The following is a 27,049-nucleotide window of genomic DNA, read 5'->3' as shown; positions in this document are numbered from 1 at the left end:
AGGGTGTTCATATCTTCAGCTGAACTATGCTCAGATGCAAAGCTAAATTTTTTGCCTCGCTGCTTTCTTTGCGTTTAACTGTGCAAGGCCTACCCGGATAGGACTTGCAGTGGAAAAAAGACTAAGGGCAAAAAGCCCAAAACTGGGGAAGGGGGGTGGAATAACATGTCTGTTCATAATACACAAAATAGATTCCAGAAATTTCATCTTAACCCCTTTTAAAACGGGGAGGGGCAGCACTGGAATTTACTTATAAACAAAGTTTGGCTGAAGGAGAGCTCTAATACTGGATGTGAAGCTATGTAAGCTGTTATAGAGACATTGCCGTGTTTAATATTTCTGTTGAACCAGATTTCTTTTCAAACTTCCCTTTTTTCCTATCTAGCTGAAGACTGCAGCCCAGATGTGGACAACTTCATTGTGCCCATAGTAGTGGGAGCAGCTTTGGGAGGATTAGTTGCTCTAGTACTTATGGCTTATTTTATAGGCCACAAGAAACGCCTTAATGCAGGGTATCAACAGTTTTAACTCCAAGAAAGTTGTGTTTAATAGAACAAACATCTCTCCTTACATCTGAACCATTTGACAATCCTTTTTTTGAAAGTGACATTTAAGAAACAGTTTTTAATTAGCACAACATCTGAACCTGACAATCTTGAGTGATTTTTAGTCTGGTCTATCAGACTAAAGTTGGTTTCCATCTTCCGGATGTGGATGCAATGCTGCCAAAAATACCACTTCGGTAATTGTGATCTGTATCTACAGAGTGGTTAGATGTGAATGAAGTTCTGTTCCCAATTGCTGTGAATGGCTTCAGTATTGAGGTAGCTGTAGTTGTCATCAAGTATTAACATATATAATCATATGTTGCAACTTACTTTCATTACTACTGGTTGTGCCTTATATGCAGTTTGTCAATATTAAAGCTGTTGTGTGAATGCCTCTTCTGGAACGGTTAAAACTGATTTCTGCAACTTTGAGTATGCAAGCATAACATGCAAGTTATGTGCTTTGATTCATATTTAACAGCTGATATACAGACAAATACTAAGGCTATCTTGAGCTACTAATTAATGGAGCTCATGGCTATCTGTGTCAAGCTGGTAATCAAGAGGAAAGGGAAGAGGGGTTGGACTGGAACCTAACTCCACAGCCTTAATGTGAATTCACATGGCCAGTCTGTGTAGCTTTTAAACCCTTCTGAAAATATTTCCCCTTTCTGTCTCTGGAACAACAGACTTCTTGTGAACATAAGCAGTAAAATCAGTTAGCCATATTTCAACTTAAACTTGGTCGCCACACTAAGTGTTGAAAGGTTAGGTTCCACAGCAGTTTTTTCTTTGATCTGAAGGGGACCTCTCTAACAGAATTAAGGCAATGCTAAAAATTGCTTTAATATTCTCACCCTGCCTTGCTAATGCAAACTTTAAAAAAAAAAAAATGCACCTTTATCAGTATTAAATTAGCTAATTTTAATATTGACTTAGTATTCAAGTCATCTTACTATTCAAAAATGATTCAAAGTGGTCATAGTAAAACTGTAAATATTACTCTGCAGCCTGAAAGGAGTTGTAATCAATCTTTTTAAAGATCTCACACCATAAATTGTCCTTCCCTGTGTTTGTCCATTGTTGTCATCTCTTCTCCCCCCCCCCCCCCCCCCACCTGAACTGTACAGCTGCAGCCTCTGAGTGGGAATGAGCACTACTACAAGGGCTAGAATTTACTTTGTATTTTGGTTAGAAGGGAGGAAAACGCAAAATTCATATAAGCACAGCCTCTGTTCAAGTGTGTAAGAGGCAGTTAGTTTACCAGGTTACTAATCTGAGCTAAATTTATTACAGTAGCTCTTCCAAACTAGGAATTCTTAATCTGTCAGCTCTCTGCTTTGTGGTCCACAATATGCCATGTAGCCCTGAGGAGGTCACATGGGTTGTAGTGGTGTGCTGACTCAGCTGCAAGAGGCCCACAGGCCATGGGTTGAAAATCACTGCTTTAAATAAAAGCTATGTCAGTTATATTCAAATTACTGGGGAGTGCTCAGAGAAGTAGCTTGTACCTTCTTAGTGGGCTACAGCTGTCCAGGTCACACCTACTAAAAGATAATGAGCAAAATCAATTCTTCAGGAGTCTCCCAAAGCTTTAACAAAGTTCCTTGCTGCAAAATCATACCACCTGAATTGGGATGAACTAGATATGCATGTTTATAAAAGTCTTTAACTCATACTACCTATTGCTTAGTGGTCACCCAGTAACAGACTAACTTGGGTCATTGGATATTTGTGCTGCTGTAGAGGTTTGTTTGTAAAATCAATGTCAAACCACTTCTTCCTTGCAGTAGTCCAATGAGGTAAGTATTTCTCCCTATTTTCAAATTGGGAAAGTGAGAGCTGTTAAACTTGCCTAAGGCTTATAACTGGTATTGGAGCTGGGTCTGAATCCTGTGCTCAGAAAACACCATACTGACTCTGAATTTGGCATTTGTACCAGAGAGGAATCAAAAATACGTACTCAAAACTGCAAAACCACTTTTTGGCATTACAGCAAATGATTTTTACAATTATGTTGATTTCAATAAGAGCTACCTAATTCTTCTCTGAAAGTGATACCTCCTTTGTACTGAATGCATCAAAAATAAAGCTGTATCTGCCTGTGGAGTGTCTTTCACTGTTTTCAGTTGCCCTGATTATATTTTGAGGTTTTGATTTTTCTTTAAGGTCATGTGGCCATTGCTGGCTTTACATATATCCTTATTTCCTCCTTTCCCATCCAATTCTGAGAATGCACGGTGGTGTCTAAAAGAATGAGAAATAAAGTCTGTGCTGGGGGGTGGAGCGGGGTGGAGGGATTAATCCACCTAAGTCACCGAAATCAATATGTTCGTGATCAGCTATGATGTAATAACAAAATTTAATACTTTGTACTGGGTTGTGTCTGCTGTTAGTGGAAGAACAACAAGGCTGGAGAGAGTAGCACTCACTTTCAACATTCAGATTTGAAGATCTGAAAAGATATTTTTACCCTATAAGATCCATGTAAGGAGCCAAATGTAACCTTTTCTTTGAACACTGCAAATGCACCTTCTAGCCATAGGCAACCTGGTTACTACCTCAGTTCTCCAAAAGAGAAATGAAGAGCAATGGCGTGTATCTGTACTACCACAGAAAGGCGATCTAAGGTATGCAACTCCAGGTGTATGAATTGTATAGCTGGGGTGCAAGGGGTCCAACCTGTAGTAGCCTGTGCTGCTACTATCCAACTAGGGCAGTGCTAAGCATTTTCTGTATGCTAACCAAAAGGTGGTTCTGCTCTCTGACTAATGATGGATATTTGGATTCACTGGTTCCAAGCTTTCATTCTGCTTAGGCAAGGGAAAGAGAACCTGGATCTCTCAGCTTTCCTTATTGAAGGAACTGGCTTAACTTTAAAACTCCACAGAGGTGTGCTTGTACACTGTTTTCCACAGTAGTCAATGCAAAATGTTGATTGTAAAGGAGGAGCTTACAGAAAACCATTGCAAAAAAGAGCAATCCCACCAAAGAAGAGGTTGGTATGAAGGATCCTGTTAAACCCCCACACACAAACTCTACCATCAACTTACTCTTAATGAATGTAGAATACAGGGATCAACTGCAGAGCGATATATGGTCAAATGGCAGGTCCTTACTAGACACCCACCCATCCATCAATTGATGGATCTGAGTATGGATCGCTGCTGGAGTGTGTGTGTATCTGGAATTATGCTAACCTGTGATGGATGGATGAATATTTAGACTAACTCAGGTTTTGCTCCACAGGAGTGCAAAGCATGTTTCCTGTTCTGGGTGTTTTGTACCTATTAGACTTAAGGGGACATGGCAGATTATTTTAAAATATACTCTATGGGGTTTAAAAAAAAAAAAAAAGCAAGTGTCTGTGCTCCCTGCTGGTTTGGTTTCTAATGCTGCTTCTCCCTCACTTTTTTTTCTCTTCTACAGCTGAAGAATGCTTTGCAGACTCTGACCTGAACTTTCTTATCCCCATCGCAGTGGGTGTGGCACTCGGCTTCCTTATCATTCTTGTCTTTATCTCTTATGTCATTGGACGAAGGAAAAGTCGTACTGGCTATCAGTCTGTATAATCTTTTCATGCTGCCTCTGCTGCTTTTTTCCTTAACAGAATTATTAGTTTATAGTTTTCTTCAACTAGACATTAAAAAAAACAGTGTATTTGTGCATATGATTGTGAGAACAAATGCAGCCACACTTAAAGCTACTCTAAGCCTTGGAGTAAAGTAAAACTGCTCCAGGAAGTACTTAAGATGAGGACCAACATCTGTCCCTAGGCCAGTGTGATTGTTTGACAAGAAAGGCCTCTGATAGGAATGCCATTTTACATGCAGCATTTTTAATCTCAATCTCTTGCATAATATCACAGCTGGTGAGCAAGTTCTTATTTTGTATGCAGCAACTCAGTTTATTTCAAATAATGCTGAAGTTAAACTAAAAAACCTGCTTGAGGTTTGAAATGCTGTGCAGTGAGGAATTGTACATGCTGTTAAAAAGAAATACAGAATCTTTCCTCATCAGTTAGAAGCAAACTTACCACTGCTGCCTTTTCTGTTCTTCCATGTAGCTGCTTTTTCCTGTTGCATCCAAAGGTAGTCCTCTATCCTCCAATACATCACCCAGAGGTTTCTATTTCTTAGTAATGACTATCAATGAAGAAAGGATGACCTTTTTTTGGGTTTAAAGCGTGGATGGAGTAGGTAAGTCATAGGATAACAACTTACCCAAGAACAGAAGAACCTGAAATTAATAGACAAAGCCTTTAAGGATGTCTGCTACTGCAGATTGAACTGCTCACATCCAGTAACCTTGGGCCTGGACTAGTGCCAGATGAGAGAATTTGCTGGACTTCAGGGCAGGTTGGAGTGTGTGTTGTCTAGCATGTTATCAACACTTCCGCTGCTTAGTGGGCTCTTAGCTGTAATTTACCCCTAAATATTTTCTGAGTAACAGCACAAAATCCTGAGAGGAAAGTGTGGTGGCTATAAATAAATTTTATGGGATGATGGGGAAACTTGGCCACACCCATGATGAGTGGTTGACCAGCTAACTAAAATCATGCTGGATTACCAATGTTGCTGGATGAGAGCATTATGGATTAGAGAGGTTCAACCTGTAGTATTCTGTGCTGCTGTTATCCAAATAGGGCAGTTTTAAGCATTTTCTGTATGCTAACCAAAAGGTTCTTCTGCTGTCTGACTTTGTCTGTATTTGGACTAATGGGGGATATTTGAATTTGCTAGTTCCAAGCTTTCATTCTGCTTGGGTAGGGGAAAGAGAACCTGGATCTCTGCTTTCCTTCCTATTGAAGGAACTGGCCTAACTTTAAAACTTCAGAGGTGTGCTCATACTGTTTTCCACAGTAGTCCAATGCAAAATGCTGATTGTTGGAGTGTACAGAAAACCATAGCAAAAAAAAAAGTGATCCCACCAAAGGAGGGGATGGTATGAAGGATCCAGTTAAATTCCCTGTCCTATTAATGTTATATGCGGGCCTTCAATGTGTTCCATATTTTGGCTGGAGCAGGATAGAAGCAAGGTTATTTTTGGTTAAATTCTGCCATCCTGAATGAGTATATGGGGCAGGTTCTGCCTTGGAACTCTTTGCAGACCTGAAGAAATAAGTGCTACTATTAGTGTTCTTATGCAAGGTTTTGGGATGAGCAGGTGTGCTGGCATCTTACCCACCCTCTCTTTGCATGGCTGGCAGTAAACAGTGGGGGGAATATGTTCAGCACTCTCCTGCAGCACAGATTTTTTAGGATGTTTTCTGAGCCACTGCAGGAGCAGACTCCTTGGGGAGCACTTCCCCCCCCCCCCACACACACACACACACACACACACACACACACACACACACACACACACACACACACACACACACACACACACACACACACACACACACACACACACACACACACACACACACACACACACACAGAGAGAGAGAGGTGTGAAATTACACTTTGTGCCTTTAGTTTTACAGACTGGATCTTGGAAATGCGGGTAGCTGGGGGCTAATGAAGTCAAATCAGATGAGAAGTGGTCTTCCATTTTTATTTATAATTGTTAGGTACAAAAGGAGTGGTCTGTGCAGACAAGCCTAGTGTAATAAAAAGGGAAAAGCCCAGCAGTAAGCTGTGATGTCCCAGTTCTGTTGATACTACCTAGGAGGATACAGCCTGTGAGGTGCTGAATGTAAAGCAGAGCATGTACCAATTCGCACTGAATTTGGCTTTCTCTAGAAGCATAGCTGCCTTAGCCAAAGTTAAGTAAAAGCACAGGGGAGGGTTGCTCATGTGAGGTAATCAAACAGATTTACAGTTGAGTAATGTTGGGGAGGGAAAATTCTACAAAGGTGGTGCTCATTTTAAAGAGACACTGTTCACTCGGATCACAAAAACTGCTTTGGTCTTGTTCTGACCGGAGGACTAAAGCAAAGCTGTGATTGTACCTTCCACAGAATAAACAATAGAACACTGCACAGATGAGCCTTTCATGCTGGGGACTTAAAACCCCAACCTACTGGGGTTAGTTTGTGTCCCAATGTGACTCTTGCAGTGCTTTCCATAAGCAGGAAAGCACTAAATGGGCTACTTTGCACAAAGCACACACATGCCCTTCAACCATGTTGCATCCACCATGTCATGAGGTGGTTCTATTCCTGCTGTCCTGTTCATCAGGCTCCAGATCTGAGCTTCATGCCTAGCATCCTTTTAATCCAGGTGGGTGACAATTTCCTAACAAAGTGCTATTAGAAGTCAAAATCAAACAAGCACTTTAAAATTACTGTAAGATGAAGAGTGGTGGAAGCCTGGTTCTTTGGGTGTGTTAAAGACTGTACAAATCTGCTGATGAAGAGTGTGTGTATATATTAAAGTTAACTTTGATGTTTTGTCTAGTTTTGTTGAGCGTTAATAGCTTTGGTAGAGACGATGTAGCTTTTAAAGCTTTATTGAAGGAGCTGGTGTGGCTTCAGTGGCTGTACAAACTCAACCATCTGTTGCCCTCCTTCACCCCAGGCAACTTTCACTGAGGTGGCATTGGTGCTGCTATTGCTTGTGTGAGCTGTACCCTGTGGCTGACCACAGATAAGAGGAGGGAGAGTTAACCTTAATCAAGGCAAAGCCTAGCATGCTGTTATCATTAATAGGTGGTGGGGGGGTAGTTGCCTCCAATTATGGCTGACCAGAGATGTCTGTGGCTGTTCTGTTTTTTATGGCCTTGGCCTGTCACACCTGTGAGTCCTTCAACTCCTGTGACACTAAGCAGCATGGCTTTGCACTTGGAGGGAGAGGGCTCTCTATGGTTCCACATTCAGTCTCTTCAGCTTACCAACACAACCAGCAGCAACTATGAAAAGTGTTTCCATCCCCACAAATTGCAAATTCTGCTTGCTAAGTATTACTTATGGAAATCTGGGCTGTACACTGAGGACAGCTTAATCTTCTGCAGTGGATGGAGGAAATGTTTGTACTACTCTTGCCTAGAAAAGTTTTTAGTTCAACCCTGTCAGCTGTCCCGGATGATCTAACTATCAACAGATGCCTCACTAAAGGTAAGTGATTAGAGTGATTCTGCAAACTATTTAGAAGGTGGCAGTTTACCCCTCCCCCTTTTTTTCCATAGTTAAGTTCTAAAGCGAAGTAACTCTATAGAGCTATGGTGGGATGGGGTGGTTCTTTTTCAGAGGTACTGAGCACCCATAAATACAGCTGACATTGTGGGAGTAGGGGGGGGAAGGTTCACATTTTAGATGTCTGAATGTGGATTTAAGTGTTTAAACACCTAGGGTCCAAAAACTTGCTCCAAGCTAATAGCTGAGCATGGTTAGTCTTTTTCCTGCAACCCTAATGTAATTACAGCTGCTTGTGACTTTTTTTGGGTCCCATGATATTTGAATCCTACAACCTTCCCACAAAAGATTTGTCCTGGGAAAAGACAGAGGGGTCAGAACAGAATTATAATGCTCAGTAACTGGAGTTAAGGCTGCTAGAGCTACCTCTGAAGTTGGTGAAGTCTGGACCTGTCACAAGGGGCTGAGTGCTCCCATGTTCATCCCATTCACTTTAGAAAATTGGTTAGTGTGCAAACATGTCCTAGGGTTGCTCCTATAGCTGTAGCAAAGGTCCTGCTCTGTTCTGCTGGTGGGTACCATGGCCACAAAGTGAGATTAAATGGTCCCAGAACCCCATGTGGACCCTAATCAAGGTCCAGTTGCTGATGTGATGAAATCATAATGAGCAAATATGTATAATAAATGTACAGGGCCTGGTTGTAGCCAAGTAAGAAGCCTAGATGGCCAGTCTCTGAGCTTTGGTTCAGGGGCTGGAGAAGAGGAAGCACTTAACTGCTGTTGAGGTGACTCTCCTGACCAATTTAGGAACAGCACTACAGGACTCTTGATGTCATAGCCTGTACAGTAGTGCTGGCTTGCAAAATGCTTTGCAGGGGGCTTCAAGAGCAGTAGTAAAGTATCCTAGGAAATGCCCATTCAGCACTCTTCCACCTACAGAAAAGAGACCCTGCTGCATGGTCAGAGCACAATCTGAATTTGCAGGAGTCAGATTAAAAAAAAAAAAACTCTCAAACTCCCACAGGCCCATTTCATAGAGGGTAGAACTTCCTTTTAAAAAGAGCTATAGCCAGCCCCCACTTTCATAATAAGGCTTGCACTGCATAACCCAGCATGCCCCCTGAGTCCTAAGGTAGCAGCAGCCTTGACAGTCTTGTACTCCTTAGTAACCTCAGGTAAACAGGCACCACAGCCTCCCACTCCTAGGATGCTACATCAGGGGCTGTGAGCACAATGAAACATTTCAATTTCAACTTCTGTGAGGTTGATCTAAACCAGGTGTCAGTAACTTTTATGAGGCAGAGTGCTGAAATTTCACCTTTTGACCTTTATGTACAGTCCAGGGGCTGGTGATGCTTTTTAAAGTCACTAATAGTCTTACAACAGCTTAATTAGTAAATCAACAAGGAGGCAGAGCTTTACCCTGGGTGGTGGCTGGAAGCATTAGCTGGTCTTTTGTTGATCCATAACCAGCATGGCTTTGACTGTCTGGGGAGTGGGGTGGGGGGCGTGTGTGTGGCTATATGGGGGACAGGAGGGCCAGGGCTTGGCTCCGCTCCGCTCCCCCCCCCCCATGTGCCAATGAAAATGGGCTTGTGTGCCACTCTTGGCACCTGTGCTGGGGGTTGCTAACCCCTGGTCTAAACAGTCCTGTGTGAAACAAATCATTGTGAGCATGCTGAATGCTGATGGGATGGTGCTTATTTAACCAACTGGCCATTCACTAGCTTTTTTTTTTTTAAAAAGAAAAAAGCACTACCCTGCCTGAAAACATGCTGTTAATTTCAGCCGTAAAGATAAATGGCTCCACCTTTCCAGCCTTCAGGGAGGCGATTGCTGTGATCTTGTGGGCTCTGAGGAATTAAGGATTTGAAAAGTTTTGTGGCAGAAGAGTGGCCCTAACCAGCACCACCCTGCATAGCCATACAGCGAGTCAATTTCCATTCACAGCTCAGGGAGACCTTTATATCCGATTTAAGATGTCTGTTACATGGGAAATGATTTGTTTCCCCGTGGAAGAGGTGTTTTATTCTGTCCTTATGGTTTAAAGGTAGTGGCATGGGAAACATGATTACCATAAACATAGATAGCCAAAGTCCCTGCTGAAGCTGTGGCTACACTCCAATGCTGAGTGTAAAGATGATTCGGCCCAGGAAACGATCAGTATTCACATCGTTCACAATTCCTTCCCCGTTCAGCCGGCACTGAATGGGGACAAAGTCATTCTTCTTCACATGGGTGAAATGCATTGCCACGAGGGGGGAGGTGTAGTTGACCTGAAAAGGAGAGAGTCTGGATAAGCACAACAATTGGATGGGATGCTGCTCAGAAAAAGGGCCTTGATACTGTGGGGGCATCAACTGATTTAGCTCTATGGGCTCCTAAAGGATCAGGGAAGTGATGGGCACAAGGCTGCAGATCTGAACCAGTATGTTTGAAAATGAGGACACATTTTGAGCAACCTAATATTCTGCATGGGTTGATCTGTTACTAGTTAAGCCCAGAGCTATGATGAGAAGAGAAGGCCAATGAGGTATAAAATACCTTCTGCCACTTTAAGCTGATGCTCTTTTTGTCTGCAATAATAAAGAACAGAAGTCATGCTCCATGTGACCTGTGTTCCCCATGTAAAAGGCAGTGGCAGGGCAGTTAGCTCACGGTTCAGAAGGGAACTGTTATTTGCCCTCACGTACGGTTGTTTTTACAAGGGACATTTTGATGCTCCCACATCTCTCTGCCTGAACTCTTATTTGAATGTATTCTGCCCATCTAAACCACTCTAGGTCAAACCCTACAAATAGTGAGTGGGGCCAAAGCTGCTGTGGGCCCTGGGGCAAGGTGGGAGGGAGGCACAAGATGCCTTTGCCCTGCCCCTTCCCTGAGTCCTGACAACTGGTCGCTCCATCCCCCATCCCTGTGACTTGCTCTCCCCCACCCTCACTCATTTTCATCAGGCTGGGGCAGGGGATGGGGGCTCTGGAGTGGGGCAAGGGATGAAAGTTTTGGTGTGCAGGAGGGAGCCATGGTCTGGGGCTGAGGGCTTTGGAGTGTGGGAGGGTGCTCAGGGCCACGGTAGGGGCTGGGGATGTGGGCAGTGGGCTGGGGATGAGAGATTGGGGAGTTCAGGAGGGGGGCTCTGGGTGCAATTGAGGATGAGGGTTTGCAGTGCAAGAGAGGGCTCCAGGCTGGGGCCAAGGGCTTTGGGATGCAGGAGGTGGTTATGGGCTGGAGCTGGTTATGGGGGCTCACAGCTGGGGCAGATGGTTGTGGAGCAGGTTCCAGGCAGCGCTCACCTTGGGTGTCTCCCCACAAGTAACAACGTGGTCCTAGGCAGAGGCACAGTCAGGAGCCTGTGTGCTGGCTCTGGCCAAGCATTCCATGCCTGCAGCTCCCTTTGGCTTCCGTTTCTGGCCAACCGGAGCTGCAGCGTTTGTGCATGAGGTGGTTGGGTGGGGGGGCAGGGGAGGAGCACACAGAGCCCCTGGGGCTGTCTCTTTGCCCTGGAGTCACAGGGACATCCAGCCACTTCCAGGGAGCCAGCCCCTCACACGCCAGACTTCTAATTGTTCAGTCAGTAGTACTGACTGGAGCAAGCAGGGTCCCTTTTCAATGGGGTCTTCTGGTCAAAAGCTGGGCACCTGGAAATCCTACTGTCTAGCCCACTCCCCTACCTGCAAGGCAGAAGTAAGTAATAGTTGGACTATTCCTGACAGGTGCTTCTCTAATGTGCTCTTAAAAAAAATCTCCTCTCCAACCTCCCTCAGCAGTTTGTTCTGTTGCTTAACTGCTCCCTCACATTTAGGCAGTTTTTCCTCATGTTCAGCCTAAACCTCCTTTGCTGCAATTTTAGCCCATTGCTTCTTGTCCTATCCTCTGCGTCTAAGGAGAATAATTTGAACAAGACTGAGCCCCTGGTAAATATTTGCATGCCCATTTTACAGCTGGGGAAACTGAGGCAAACAAGCTGCTCACATAGGGAGCCCTTCAGAGCAAGAAATACAACACAGGAGGCCTAACGGCCAGCCCCCAGCCTGCTGCCTCCTCCCTCCTCCCTCAGTGCCTCCTTGCTGGGTTGCGCTTTCTAGCTGTTTCAGGCAAACAAGCATACTTTACAATCAGCCATTACCGTCCACCCTACTTCCCCTAGGAGAGATTACAGGGAAGCCAATAGAGCACCTGCCCCTGAGCTTCTACTTACATGAGTGAGCTTCCCATAGTAGGGGTAGTACATGAGGTCGAACGTTCCATTGCCTGGATAGAAGTCCACTGATTTAAGAGCACTTTCATTGCCTTTCTGTGATTAAAAATAGGCAGATGTGTAGTATGTGGGCAGTACAGTACAGCTCCCCTCAGATCAACAACACAGCTGGGCTTTGGCAGGCTCCTCTAGAGACCACAAAGGACTCGGCGCTTTGTCACCTGTTTATACCCAATATGCTGACTAATAGACCCAACTGCTGCTGGAATGCGTCAAAGGGCAGGTGCGCAATAGCAAACAGGACAAAGGTCATGTTTGCCTCCCATAAATCTGTCTCCAGGCTTCAGTGCTCCCTTGTTACTAGCTAAGGGCCTGGGCCAACTCCCACAAATGCAGTGGGACCTGCAATACTGCTGCAGGGGTTGGTAAAACATTTGGATCTCCATTGCAATTCATCACGGTCTCTGGGGAGCGGTACAGCCCCTCCTGCAAATAACACTGGATATAGGTGAAAGCATTACCTGAATGGCACAGTCCACGCTCACCGGCCTCCCAGAGCCAGGTCGGTAGCCTATGATCTAGGAAAAGAAAAGCCGTTCGTGGGTGTGAGCTGCGAAGCTTGGCCTGCAGTGCCCAGCCAGTCTCTGTCTCCATTTTAGCTGATCACACTGCGTATGAATGCAAGTTATCTTGGAGGCATTTTCTGCCACCAACAAATTATGTCATTCACCCCATGCACATGCCCACGTGTCTTTATGGACCTGACCTCTCAGAACTCGAATGGAAAAGACCACTGACTCTCTGCCCCTTCAAGTTGAGGTTGTACAGTGAATTCAGCAGGATGGGCCCCCACCCACTAACCAGACCTCACTTTCACGCGTTCTGGCAGATTTCCAGTGTGGTTTTCACCCATTGAAGAAAGAACCAGGTCTACTAGGCAGCCAATTTTTGCTGGTTCTTCAAATGGCTGCCTGACCCTAGCTTGACAGACAAACAGAAGCATCATATATTGAAAATTACAACACTGACCACAATCAAACACCTACTCCTAGTTCTTCAAAAACTTTTCCAAGCAACATATGAATTATATATTTATTCTGCCACCAACCTGCCCTTTAACTCTATACTATTTGAAACATTCAGATTATGCATTGGTCTGTAAAAATGCACAGTTATAAAGAGAGCAGCGTACGGGACATCCTGACCTCAGAAAATAGCTCCATGCTTGGAAAGAATTACCAGCAAAGAATCATCTTCTTGCTGCCTGCTTATTCAGCAAACCAAGGTTTATGGGGCTTTGCAAATTTTCTTTCTGGGAATGTCCCTGATGGTTTATGGAGCTGTTATTTTTCCACCTGATATGGGGAGCTGATTTTAGAGCTGATTTTACTGGCTCAGAGAATTAGCCTAATTTCAAACCCAGCATAATAATATATAGTTTACTGCCCAAGGAGGAAATTGAAATGACTGGATTTTTCGGTACCCGATTCATCTTCAACAAAATGCACGGCTGGCCCGTGGAGTAGCCAAACGTAGGATCCTCAATCCCAGAACAGTTCTGCAGTTGGGATCGCTTGAACTGGCAGGCTTTCTTCTCTTCGCTTTCCTTCCCATCTTGAACAAAGTACCGGCCTGCTGGGCACTCCATATTCTTTTCCTCTTGAACACTGTCATTGTAAGCTAAGACGAACCAAGAGCTGGTTAATGCTTTTTTGCATGATCACAAGCCATCCAAACATCAAGGCTGCGATTATCAAAGGCACCAGAGGGAGCTGGGAAATCTCCCAGAAGACAAAGTTTAATACAGAAGTTCCATGTATGAAAACTGCACCAGCTTTAGCAACGGTGAATTGTTCATAAGGAGCAGGGCTCGGCACCACCATGTTGGGTGCGGGACACTTGACCAAAACGACTGCACTTTGGGACGGACGTAGGGAGTTATGTCATTCAGTCATTCGATTTTTTTGAAAAATCATCCCAGGCCTCAATTTTTTTAAGACAGACACTTGTGGCCGTGTATGAGCACGTAGCTAACCCCTGATACAGAGGCAGTATCACGGTCCCCGGTACTGTTTCCCGGCCCCCACGGTAGGAGAATTGAGGCACCAGAGGCTGACCTGTGGTGTCAAGATTACACACTTGGGACCTTAGGCCTCTGCTTAACTTCAGAGCAGTTCACTTCAGCGGAACCTCTCCCTATGGGCCATGCTGCGTAATGCGACCTACATGCAGAGATCGTCATTGAACTGGGACCTTAGTCAATGGCAGGGCTGGAAATAACACCTAGACGTTCATTTCTCTCCCACTTCACATTCCAGCCCCTCTCAATGAGAGTTTTGTGCAGGCTGCACCTGTGAGAACAGCCCTTCACTCCTCCAGCCTGAAAAATGGCTGAGCAGCTGTGGAAGTAAGAGCCCTGATTTTTATAGCTTAGTTTATGCTTCACCTTTTCCTCAGGCTACGTTCTTATTTATTACAATGGCAAGTGAAAGCAAAGGGGTTGGGCTTGCTGCTCTGCAGTCTACTAAGAAGCAGAATCAAGCCCTTCCTAACTCTGGGCTTGTGGTGTACGCAAACCTCTCCCCGAACTAGTCTCCCATCTTTACAGGGGTCTCACGTTGTTTGTTTCCTGCGGTTTGTTTTGCCAGTGGAGACAAGGCCTGTGTTCTTAGCAGGATGCCACGGCAGGGGGAAAAAGCAACACCGAACACTTGGGAGTGAAGGCAAAAGCCAGGAATAAGAGGAGTGAATGCTCAGGTTCATTTCTCTCCCAGGAAGCTGCCACAGCGCACTGCCGGTTTCAGGAGAGATCCTCAGACAGGGAAACATTTCACCCCACCCCACTTCTCGTGTGGCCCTGCCTAGGCTTGGACAAGCTCACTGCCACCTCCTAGAGCCTTTATAACATCAGCTCTTTTGCAAATGTCACTGAGCTATTGACACCAACTTCGCTGACATGACCTGTGGGTTGAACACCACCTTGTTGCTGTTGCCCAGTGTCCAGAGGGTGAAAAATAAAAGCAACTAGAACAAAGTTATATCAAGACTGTGTTTTGTTCGTTTTGGTTTTTTTTTTTTAAAAAGCACCCACCAGTTTACCTTCCAGGAAGTGATGCATGCTGTTCACATAAGGTGTCCATGTGCTGGGGTCAGAGACATTGAAGGCAATGGTAAATCCATGTAAGTATGGTCTAATCATTACTCCTGGGAAACAAAAAAGGCCTTTGTTGTATTAGTTAGTCATGGAGATTCTGTTGGCTCAGATATACGTCCAAGGGATTAATTTGAGTAATGCAGATTGATATTTATTCTTCAACATTGCATGGTGTCTTATTTATTTAGCATTTATCTTGTGGTAGCACGCAGGGGCTGTGATGGGGTGTCCGTCCCACATCAACCCATAAGGGGTTAAAAGTGCCTCTGAGAGGCTGGCAAGAGGCAGCCAATTAGAGAGGGCTCTTGGAAGGCTGCAAATAGCAACCAATCAGGGCCAGGCAGGGCCCATATAAAAAGAGCTGCAGGGCACAGCAGCTTCAGTTATTCCCTGGTGTTTAAGGAGGGGATTTGGCTTCCTAGCAGAACAAAACTGGCACACTGAACAGAGCAACCAGCATTTGGGGGGAGCTAAGGATGGCTCCTGCTTAGCTGTGGGGATTCGCAGGCTGATGCTTTGAAGCAAGGGTGAAGAGGGTGCTGGGTTATGCGGGGAAGTTGCCCAGGGAAATGCACTGATGACTTGGAGGGAGCATAGCAGGTGGAGGACATCTATACGGTCCCTGGGGTTAGACCTGGCATAACACCCCCGACTGCTTACCACTGAAGCGGCCAGACTATTGGCTGCAGTTGCCAATGAGGCAAATGGCTGGACAGTGGACCACAGTACTCCTGAAAGCAGGAGAAGAAAGCATGACAGGGCTGGAGGACTGTGTCAGGAACAGAGGGCTGCAGTCTTGGGAGCAGTGTTCCCAGTAAGCTAAGCAGTTGGGCAGGAGAGATTCAAATGCCACCCAGCTGATTAGCAGAGCAGGCAGCCTGTGCTTCTACTGGTAGTGCACATTTGCATATGCCTTGGTGCACATGACAAAATGTATTCCACACCTGGATGGAAAAAACATAGAGCGAACACAGCCTGGGAGTGACGTGGGGCAGAAGTGAGGGCAGCAGGACATCACCAGAAGCAGGAACACCAGGCAGCAGAGAGAACCCCTGGAGCAGCCAGAAGGAGACACTACTGCGGTGAGTAAAGCCCGTCAGAAGCCCAAACCCAGGTTCTGCCCCTGTGTGCTAGAGTGCTGTACGCAAGGGGACGGTTGGCCCCCTACTGAAACTCGGTGGGGATTTTTGGTTGGTTCGCTCCCAGGCTCAAAGGAAGGGGAAGGGTCTCTGAGTCATCAGGACCCTGAGACTGACGGCCCCCAGGAACAACGGGAAGAAGCCAGCCCTCCAGGTCAGCCTGATTGCCAGGGTGGGAAGGCCAGTGAGGGAGTGAAGAGTCTGGGAGAGTCCTGTCCTCCTGCTTGTCAGCTAAATTTGCTGGGTCAGGCTGACTGGGGCCTAGCTAAGGGGACAACGTGCCTGCGCTGAGCTGGGAGCAGAGTCATGGCAGCCAGAGGAAGCCAGCCGGGGACCTGCAGGACAGAGAGCAGAGCCACACTGGGGGCAGGGCTGCATCTGCAGAGCCGGGGGGCAAGAGAAACAGCCCAGCAGATGGAGGGAGTGGAGCTGGGGCTGGAGCTGGGTGTGGGAGGCAGCAGGGGAGACTCTGGGTAGAGGCCCAGGGCAGGAGGACTCCACCAGCTAAGAAAACTTGCAGGCCAGACGCGGCAGGAGCTGATGCTGGGGAGGAGGGTCCTGCCGCCCAGAGCAAATGTCTGACCTGCAGCATTGGTGGGCGCTGAGAAGGTGGCCTGGGACCTACAGGCACAGGCTGTGACGTTCCAGGGATACGGTTTGTGAGTCACAGGGCAGAGTAATGTATTTGCCCATGAGCTTTTCCCATTTTTTCTTTGTCTTTTTTAAATTGATATTTAGTAAGTTGTATTTGCTTTGAACTGTCCATAATCATCAGTGGGTCAGGCAAGTCTGAAGAGAGGGCCCCAGAGGTGGGACACCCCAGCCTGTGCCCTAGCTGATAACAGTAAGGTTGGGGATTGAGCCCCCAGGAATCCTGGGCCCAGTCTTATTGGGGTTACACAAACTCTGACACACAGGCGAGTTGAAGGGGAGCTCCTGGGTAAAGGAGGTAGGGGAGGGCCTCCGATCCTTCAGCTGGCCCATTTCACAGGGAAAGTGCAGGTACTAGGGATTTTTCCCTCAATAGCAGGACCGTTCCCCCACTTACATGTAGAGCATAAAATATTACAGAGCTGCCTTGTGAGTTAGCAAACGAATTTAAGCTTCCACCTGATTTTTATGGAGAGGGTTTAAGACTGGAGGGCTGATTTCCCTCCCATGTTAGCTTTACACACGTGTAGTTCCTTGGCCCTCAAAGGGAGGCCTTCTGATGAGCCACAGCGAAAGTGAAAGGAGACTCAAGCCTTTGAGGATATGCCCATTCATGGTCCCCCAAGATCTTACCGAGGCAAGAGGAAAGCAAATAACAGACAGGCTGGAAAAATACATTTTAAACAATTATTTCAACAGTGTTTCTACTTCACCGAAAAAGAGAAGAAGTAAAAAGGCCAAAGCTTTTCTTTTGCCTTGATTTCACTTTTAAGACCTCAGTTTAAAAGGACATCAGGTGCACCCGTGGGCGTTATCTGCTAAGAGTCTGTCCCGCGAATGTTAGGTTATTTGTACATCTTGAGGATAAATGAGAATAGATACTTCATGTCAGGATATTTAAAAGGGTTGCATCTTCTTGAGATCCTTTGATTGGAGGCTTTGTAGCATCATTCATGACACCATTATGTCAGGATAGACATTCCATATCATAATTGATTATGATAATCGTAGTTATGGTGTCTGACTATGTGCTTGACATTGTGCAAACACACAGCGGCACAGAGTCCCTGCCTCAAGGAACTTACAATCTATTTTACTAACCGTTTTACTGGCCTCCTAGAAATGGATGTGAATCCTCCTCTTCTAATAAGAGAGGCCAGGACAGGCCATTGAAACACACCAGGCCAGATTTTCACCTAGGGTAAATGCGTGGACTGCTACTACCTTGCTTCCCACCAGCCGAGAATTTAGCCCACTGTGGAAACATTAACATTATACCAGGGAAACAACCACTGTCTTTTTAGCTGGATCCTTTCACGTTAATCCAGATCCCTCCAGCAGGCTCTCCTCTGTGCATCTCACCTTTGAAAAGAACTCATCCAAGCATGACAAGAAATGTGCAGTTGTCATCTGTTCAGCAGCATCTCCCATTAGGTTTCTCCATCCAGGAAGTGAGATGGTAGCTACCTAACTGATGCACTTCCACCAGCCGCAAGCACAGAACATGCCTGTGGGTGGCTACAGAGACCTTTCCGGCAGTTGTAGGCCCGACTGGGTCTGCAAAGGCTGTCGGAATAGCTGAGCTGCAGAGCTTACCTGGTGGGGAGACTCTGTCCCTGTGGGTGGGCGTGTAGGGGTCCAGCGTGAGCAGCATCCCATACATGCAAAAGGAGAATATCCCCGCCAGAAATGCGTACAAAACGAGGTAAAAGAGTAAGATCGAGCCTGCAAGACACAGAGGACGTGTCGCTGTTAGCACAGCCGCTGGCACTGCTGCCCTCGCAAAGGACAGACCCTATCACTCTTCTTCTGTACGGTTTTTACTAACACTGACCGAAATCTTCAATTATCAAAATGACCTTCCCCAATCCACAAGCCTCAAACTTTGGGAAAATTTGGATCCGAGCCTGTTCTCAGCCAGCCACTGTCTGTGGCTGTTTCCATGCAAACCAGGGATATGAACCCTTCCAGGTGATGGGAAAATTCAGATTCTGTGCTATCGCAATCATAGATGGTCTGAACAGGACCTGCTTACCTACTTTCCTACATTGGATCAAACTGAACCCAGATCTCACCCACAGCAGCTTCAGACCCTCTCTGAGTAGCAACACCGACATTGTAGATAGGAAGAAGCAATGACCAGCCAGCCTCTAACACATTCTGAATTCCTTAGGAAACTCAACAGATAAATAAATTGCCTCCTTGCTCCTCCCCCGAATCCAGGTATCAAAATACCAGAGAACACCACAAATACCACCCACTAGAAATTCAGCTGCTCCAAATACACCTTACATTTTCCTATTTCATAAGCCCGGTGCCCAGAGAACTGTTTGGGGTTTTCTTTTTTCCAGGTGCCGATGGAGGGTGGGGATTGTCTTGGGAGAATAAAGCCTTAAATAAAAACCAGTGGTATAGAAACTACAGTAACACAGCCATTTCCCAGGGGATCCATGATTCGAGCTGCAGAACAAGCCTTGAGGACACAGATGTGCCCTTTCACCTCTGCATTCTCTAGGCGTTTATGTTGGGTGGAATTGTTAGTGATGGGAACAACATGGAAAGGAAAATTCTTCTGAGGACTGAACAGGGCAGGGTTACAGTGCAGGAGGGCCACAGGGGAGCTCAGCGGGGAGGCTGCTGGGAGCTGTGAGTGGGGGAATCTTGTATATTCAGCCCCTCCTGTGCATTCGCAAAGGGAGAGGGAGGCAATCCAACAGAATTACATAAGGGGTTTGATGATTCTGATAATTTTTCAGAAAATGCGTGTTTGTTGCTTCAAGACTCGCTGGAGCTTGGAGTTAATTCACCCTGCGGTGCAGTAAGAATATGCAGTGTCAGTCAATGCATCTGTGCTGGCCGGGTGTCTACTCACAACTGACTCATCCCAGGGCTTCTCTACCCTTATGGGAGATCGATGCTCTGGAGACTGATCTCCTGGGGTCAATCTAGCAGGTCCACTAGGGATGTGCTACGTTGACTGCTAGTCGCTCTCCCATCAACCCCAGTACTCCACCAGCGTGCGGGAAATCAGTGGGAGAATATGAGATCTCATAGGAAACCTACATGACACCGTCCGAAGATGAGCCCGGGGCCTTGATTTTTCCCCTTGAAATACATGTTAACTAGTGTCCATTTTTTTTTGTTTTGTGTTAAACAAATAAGAGGATCTGATACTCAGCTGGCTCCCCCTGTCCCCTCCGGCAGCCAGTCCTGCAGCTGGGGCTGCCAAGGTGCCCGTACTCAGTACCAGCACAAAAAAACCACTGGTTAACTAGTCCCTTTATCCGTTGCACGTGGCATTTTGCTGTGACCCTGAAGAAGAGCTCTGTGTAAACTTGAAAGCTTGTCTCTCTCACCAGCAGAAGCTGGGCCAGTAAAAGAGATGACCTCCCCCCACCTTGTCTTTCTCATGTCCAGGGAGTGAACAGGGCTACAGCTCTGCTACAAAACTACCATTGACTCACCACTAACACCCTGGCACTCGGCTCACTGCCTAGGTAGCTCTTGCTGCGTCTGTAAAGCACTCCCTGTTTGATCTTGCTTCAGCTGATCTCCAACAACAGGTCTCTCAGCCTGTCACTGCAGGCTTTGCTGGAGACGCTGAAAACTTGGCAGGAAGAGGAAGCAAGCTGCAAGGCTGGTAGGCGCATCACTGCTGCCAAAGGCTCAGTGCTGCCAAAATGCCTCTCCTTGGTTTTTTTAATGTGATGCCAGCCCTGGCATTGCCTGGGCTGGTTCTACTACTCCAGAAACAGACTAAGACCATGACTGGCTGTATTCTGAGGCCATAAAGCCAAAGTTGCTTGCTCTGTTTTACTTGAGATTCAGGCCTAACCATTTTCATGCTCATGAATAAGCTGTTTAAGGCTAGAAAACAGCCCCACAAATGCCCCTTGGCGTGTGAGGGCTGTGAGACTGAATGTGGGTGTGCAGCTGAGGCAGCAGTGCTTATGGGACTGGAGGAGTGGCAGGCCTTCTTCCGAGGCCTGTTTTTAACCCATTGCACACGGTTTGCCCAGAGGACAATTTTTTGAGTGTCAGCTCAGCAGGAAACCCACTGAGGTCCTACAGGCTGCCGGGCAGATCTGTGGTTCACTCTAAGTAAAATCCCTCAGCCTTGGACATCTGAAGTACCTGCACTCACACGCTAGGCCGGGATTTACCTTGGTCCTTCCCTCTGGATGGTAGCTAGGGCTGCAGCGTGGTCGCAGCATTTTTTGTCAGATATCCTGGAGCAGCCATGGGACATATTCGGCAAGTGCTGAGTTGGGGAAATCGGTGTGTGAGTCATGGGTAGGGAAATTCAGCTAGGCCTTTTTAATAACAATAATATACAGAAATCCTTCCCCTGCCACTGCCTGTGCCTTGCCCTGCCAAGGAGCCCAGACCACCTGGAGCAGCAGTCCCATTCTGGCTGTCCACCCTGGTGATAAAGGGCAGCCAGGCCAAACCTCAGTAGCACTGCAAGCTCAGGCGCCAGGTTGTAACACCCAGTGGAGAGGAGGGTTGTCAAGCCTCCAGGATTGGACTGGAGTCCGCCTGCATCAGCAGCAGTCTCCTGATGGGTATTGTAAATAATCCTGGAGATGTCAATACAGGGGTGGGTGATAGTTTTTGATGGTGGGCACACCAGGAATTTGGTAAGTGCTCAAGGGCTGCACTCTTCTATGGTATTAATGGAGGAGGTGTGGGGTCTGGGATGAAGGTTGGGTGCAGAAGGGAGCTCGGGGTAAGAGGCTGGGGTGCAGGAGGGGATGTGGGGTCCGGGAGGGAATTTGGCTGCAGGGATTAGGATTGTGACCTGGAGCGTGGGAATGGGGATGGGTGCAGGAGTGGCGTGCAGAGGGCTTGAGTGGTGACCTGGGGTGGGGACACAACGGGGGGGCAGAGGTTGGGAGGAGGGGGTGAGGTGGCAAGTGCAGGCTCTGGCTGGGAGGCGTTTACCAGAAAATTAACGGCAGCAATATGTTTCTGGCACAACCAAAACCAAGGGTAACTTTCCCATAGCTGTATGTGCTATGGGCACCTTGCCGAGCTTTTTGTCGGTCTTTATTGAGCCACCTGCTAGATATGTGCGTACAGGGCTTTAAAAGTCCAAAACGATCTTTCCCAAGTGGTTTTGCAGAACCCCAGGGGTCCATGAAGTGAAAATAAGGGTTCTGTGAGAAAGCTCCATTACAATAGCATTTTATTATTTAAAAATAATAATTATTTAACAATTTATGACTTTTATCAAAAACAATTTTCATTGGCGTTTGCCACGTTAAATGTCCTGGTGTAATTCCAGCTTAGCCAGAGAGCGGGACAATGATGTCGCTACTCAGTGCTGCGTGGGCAGTCACTGTGTGGTACGATAGCCAGTGGTATTCCACAGTAAATCCCCAGACTCATTCTCAGGGGGTGTGGATCATTTTGGGGCAGCTTACATCAAGAATATTGAGCCTTATCAAGAGGCGCAATTTGTCAGTTGTTGCCTTTCGCCAGCACGTACTTGTGTGAAACTGGGTTCTTGAATTCTGCAGCAACAAAAATGAAATGCAGAAATCGACTGGATGCCGCATCAGACATGCGAACCCAACTTTCCAGTATTAAACTGAATGCCAAGAAAAGAGGAAAGTCCACTGTGCACATTGCAAGCTGCCAATGAAATGCATATTCATTTTTAGGTTAATTTTTTGTACGCATTAAATGTGATTTTTGTTCTTAAATATGTGCAGTTAAACTAAAGGTTGATCTTATGACCTAGTGTAGTGTTTGTTTATTATTATCCTTACTTATTTGTGGTCTACTTTTCCAGCTCCAAATATAAGACTGTTATTAGGGGTTCTGCAAAATTATTTCATGTTTAAAAGGGTTCCATGGGCAAATAAAATTGGGAAACACTGGCCTAGGATTTGGATAACCTGTGTTCTGCTGTGTCCTAGGAGGGAAATTCACTGATAGTGCATCAAGAGAGAAATTCAGCTCTTTAACCTACCCCAGCTCTGAGCTGTTCTTCCCATGCATTCTCTCTTCTCTGAATTCCACAGGAAAGTTTTTATTTCTTGAATTACATCAGCCAAAGTTTTCTTCCCCATCTTTTTCTTGCTCTCTTCCTGCTCGTCTTCACAGTGCTGTGCTCTCTCTGCAGCTTTATTTTCCTGGAATAGTTACGGAACACACACACACACACACACACACACACACGAATACCTCATTGGCCAAAAATAAAGAGAGTATTTTAATATCTGGAGACGTTTCAAATTTCCATTTCTCCATCGTTGTGCCTCTGTTATGGAGAGGCACTTTTTTGGTGGTAGTGGATTATAATAGTTTGGAACCCAGGATTCGTTTTCCCAAGGTAATTATGCTCTACAGTCACACTGGACACCAGCCACTCCGCTTAGTTTAGTGCATCTTCATATCTAATCCACGTAGCGCTGTGGGTCTGTCACTTTGGGTATATACATCGCAATAACACGCCTCCCCGACCCCAAGCCAGCACCAAGTCTTAGAGCCCAGATCAGCTGACTCAAGCACACTGATCTCTATGCTAAATGTTGCAGCACTTGTGTTCTGGGCTCAGAGACTTTCCCCCTTGTGGGGATTTCAGAGACTAGGCTCCAGGCCAAGTCCAAATGTCTACCCTGCACAGCCTGAGCCCTGCAAACCGGGGTCAGTTATGGGACTTTTACTGCAGTGCAAATCTACCCTATAAGGCATCTTTTTGTAACCCTCTAGACATTCTTCAGGCTCTGACTTGAACCTTCTCCAGTTTTACCAACGTCCTGCTTGAATTGGGGATACCAAGTTAGAATAGGACACAGGATTCCAGCAGCTGCCACACCAAGCACAGAGGTAACCTGAATCTCTGATCCCGCTGGAGGGTCCCTGTTTATGTAATCCAAGATCACATCAGCTCTTCTGGCTCATGTGTCACCTGTGGAGCTCATGTTCAGCTGATTATCCAACACATTATCTTTTTCAGCATCCCTCCTTCCCCTGAGAAAGTCCTGCCTGTAATTGTGACTTGCAGTCTTTGTTCCTTGACGTATACATGGGCTGGTCTTAAACCTGCGCCTACAAGGTTCACAGCTGACTAGTCCAACCCACCAACTCACTACGAATCAAGGGTGCAGGACAGACCACAAAACCTGAAGTTACAGCAGAGGGGGCTTCCCTGAACCTGTTTGGAGGAGCACTGTGAATTCTGATTGGGTTTCCGTAGGAAGACTGGGCCAAAGAGAAGCACAGGAAGTTGCCTGCACAATGGGGTTCTACCTTGCCGCTACACTGGACCAGTAGCTGAATATGTGAGTTGTAACAGCAGCTTATATTACGCTCCCAGTGAGGAAGGTGGTGTGAAAATGATTAGAAGATTCTCCTTTCCCTCCTCTCTACACATCCCCAAAAGGGCTATTACAGGAGCGCCTGGAAACATTCCAGAGACTGTCTCTAAATGCAGTGGATTCCTGCGATGGATACAGCAGAGAGTCCATTAGTACTGCATTGGCAAAGCCATTCCACTTGTAACCTGGAGGTGAGCCCAGATGAACCCTTCATGGGTTGCTCCTGATCTTCTTTCTTAATGAGCCATCAGCTAGCGAATGTATGGGACAAATCACACAGAGCACAATGCGCTAAGAGCTCCTTTACGTGTCTGGGACAGGACACAGTGTCCCACTGGCTGGGGGGTGCTGGAGGGCTCTCCCACATGTGTGTGACCCTTGCATCCCACTGCTCTTCATTGATGGGTTTATGGAGTCACTTTGTTAAGGTGTGGAGTTAGAGCCTCTCAGGTGCACCAATGGGCCTGGCCATGGGTGGTGGGTAATGTAGGCAAGGGAGGGCATTGCCTACCCAAAATTGCCTACACTCCCTACCCCCTGGGAGGGCTGGGGCTGTGATGGGACAGCCCAGCTCCCTGGCCACATCTTGGCTCTGTGGGGGTTTGGGGAGGAGGGCAGGTTGTGGAAGGGGTGGGGCCTCAGTGGGTATAAAGCGTGGGGGCCTTGGGTGGAAGGGGCAGGGCTGGGGCTTGACTTCCCTAGTTGTGCCATCCCCACCACCCATGGGAAAACTCTTATTAATGTCGACGGGACCAGGATATTGCTCAGCTCCACCGAGATCCAAACTGATGTCACTGAGATGAGAATCTAGCCCTGAATGCAGAGTGCCCTGAAAGCTGAGCACTTGGGTGGCGACCCAAGAGAGATTCAGGTGCTGCCCAGCTGATTAGCAGAGCACCCACAGCCGGCAGCCTGTGTTTCTATTGGTGGTGTACATCTGCACATGCCTTAGTGCACATGACAAAATTTATTCCACCCCTGGATGGAAGCAATTAGCGGGAACCCTGCCTCAATGTCCCTGTCGTCATGGACCAGCAGCAGGAAACTGGATACATAAATGGGGACCACTGGGATGAGCCACTGAATGCACCTTCTGTACTGAATCTCTGCAGGTTCACGCAGCAGCTAAGTCCTGGTCTAAGCAGAGTGGACTCATCTGAACCACTCTTACCTAAGGTAACCCAGATCCACAGGACACATCAGAGCACAGCTTGTCCTGAGAGAGACCAAGGGGGCTATTTAAGTGTCTGGCAGCCTTTCCCAGGGCACAGCCGTTCAATTGGATCATTTGTCCTGGCACAGCTCCCTGGGCAAGTCTTTCTCTGCCGGGGTGCGCAGGGTGCTGTCCATTCACCTATGCACTTACCTAGTTCCCTGATGAAACGCACTGTCCCTCTTCTGAGGGAAAACAGCCCCGCAGTGAGGTGGGAGCCTGCAGCCTGGTGGAGCCTGTCATGCCTTGCAGGAGGAGAACAGTGTCTTCTGGCACCTCCGCCTCAGGATTCTGCTGTGGGGAAGTTTGTCCTGCCTCGAGGCATGCCCTGACATGCTCTGAATAAGGTTGCCAACCTTCCAGGAGTGTCCTGGAGTCAGCAGGAATTACAGATTACTCCAGGAATATAGCCAGCCCAAACTGGCAACCCTAGTCCAGGATGAACAGCCCCTGTGGGGCCAGTTAGCCTCCCAGAATAGCCAGCATACCTACTTTGCTCTCCCAGCGCAGCCCTGCCACGTCCCAGCACGGTGTGCAACCCATGCGCTAACCCAGACCTCTGGGGTGGGGGAGGCTGCCAGCTAGGAAGACCTTTTCCCATTAATTTCACTGGCCCTTATGCCCCGTTGACTGTGGTGCAGCTCAGCTCAGAATCTGCCCTTCCATGTCTCCTTCCAGCCCTGCTTCTGAAGCAGGGCTGGAAGACGTAATGGTCACACAGAACTAGACCCCAGCCAGAGGCAGCACTCATTGGCCTAAATGAAATCACTTTGGCTCACTCAGGCTGCGACTCTCCTGCTCCGAACCCTGGGAGCTCTTGACCTGTTTCCTTGGGCTGTTCTCACTCCCCATCCAGGCCCTGTAGCTCTCCTTGGAAAGGGCTAATCCTGTCCTGGGTGCAGCAGAGAAAGCTTGGCTTGTTTGCAGTTTCCAATCCGGTTTGCCTATGTGCCTCGCCCTCCCTGCCCCATGTCCAGCAGGAGGTCACTCTAGATTAACAGTAAGTGCACACACTATGTACAAGGAGACCCGAGCAAGAGCAATCCCTCAGGCAAAGCCACGCTATATATTGCCCTCAGACATGACATGGGACCTTCTTTCTGCATAGCCCCTTCCTTATGTCTCTAAGGGTCCATTGGCAACAGCCAAAAGACTCACCAGCTTCTGGCGGTAGTTCTCCTGCTGCCCTTCTGCCCCTCCGGAGGTGGCGTTCTTTTCCATGGCTTTGTGTAAAAGGCAGAAAAACGGACCAATTGGTGCTGTAGAAAGCCACGTCTGGAGTTAACAACACAAGCTGCTCTCCGCACAGTGCGTGCCACCCCGACACAGTCAGCACACTGCCATCGTGTGTTCCAACTACCTGCCCAAGAAAAGGCGGCAGAAAGCTGGCTCAGCCCGAACACCAAATGCAAATGCTGAGAGACCTCTGCTTATTTTCCGCTGGAAGCTGCGTCTTTTTTGATCTTGCGAAGAAGAGGCAGATGTTTGAGAAGGGCTCAAAAAATAACTCTTTCATCAGCCGGCTGAGCTCAGGCAACAGGGGCCAGGACAATGCTTGCGGGTCTCTTCCACTTACAACACAACCATTCGGTTCCCAATAAGAGAGCCACTTAGGGAGCAGGTCGTCGCCATCCCCTCAGGCTTTGGAGCCCAGGAGTCGCTTGCTAGCGATTAACAAATTAGCCAGCTGAAGCTGCACGTCAATGTGTGCTTGTCAGTCATGGCAAGCCCTTGCTGAAT

At 47.2% G+C, this 27,049-nt stretch overlaps 2 protein-coding genes across 4 annotated transcripts in view; one reads left to right on the top strand and one right to left on the bottom strand.

Moving 5' to 3' along the window:
- The window catches only part of LAMP2 (lysosomal associated membrane protein 2), a 28,874-nt gene extending 22,876 nt beyond the window's left edge, over positions 1–5,998 (top strand). Inside the window, exons 9-10 of one of the 3 annotated variants that reach the window (XR_012647334.1) lie at positions 386–742; positions 3,978–4,116. Coding sequence is in view for 2 of the 3 variants with exons in the window: in XM_075007959.1 (XP_074864060.1) it covers positions 3,978–4,120 (143 nt within the window). In the remaining variant the exon portion in view is untranslated. Of the gene's footprint in view, positions 1–385; positions 2,656–3,977 lie in introns of those variants that run through there. The other 2 variants (XM_075007959.1, XM_075007958.1) reach the window with 2 other exon arrangements.
- A 3,626-nt stretch (positions 5,999–9,624) lies between these two features.
- On the bottom strand, positions 9,625–27,049 carry ATP1B4 (ATPase Na+/K+ transporting family member beta 4). Its single transcript, XM_075007962.1, has 8 exons — positions 26,468–27,049; positions 22,746–22,908; positions 18,365–18,493; positions 14,924–15,028; positions 13,308–13,504; positions 12,346–12,402; positions 11,825–11,920; positions 9,625–9,902 (listed from the first exon to the last, which is right to left on the bottom strand). Exons 1-8 carry the CDS (start codon positions 26,528–26,530, stop codon positions 9,741–9,743), a joined length of 972 nt encoding a protein of 323 aa, XP_074864063.1. The 5' UTR covers positions 26,531–27,049; the 3' UTR covers positions 9,625–9,740.

This window comes from Carettochelys insculpta, chromosome 13 (genome assembly GCF_033958435.1).
Source record: "Carettochelys insculpta isolate YL-2023 chromosome 13, ASM3395843v1, whole genome shotgun sequence".
Taxonomy (NCBI): domain Eukaryota; kingdom Metazoa; phylum Chordata; order Testudines; family Carettochelyidae; genus Carettochelys; species Carettochelys insculpta.
This window is presented reverse-complemented; position numbering and strand designations above follow the sequence as displayed.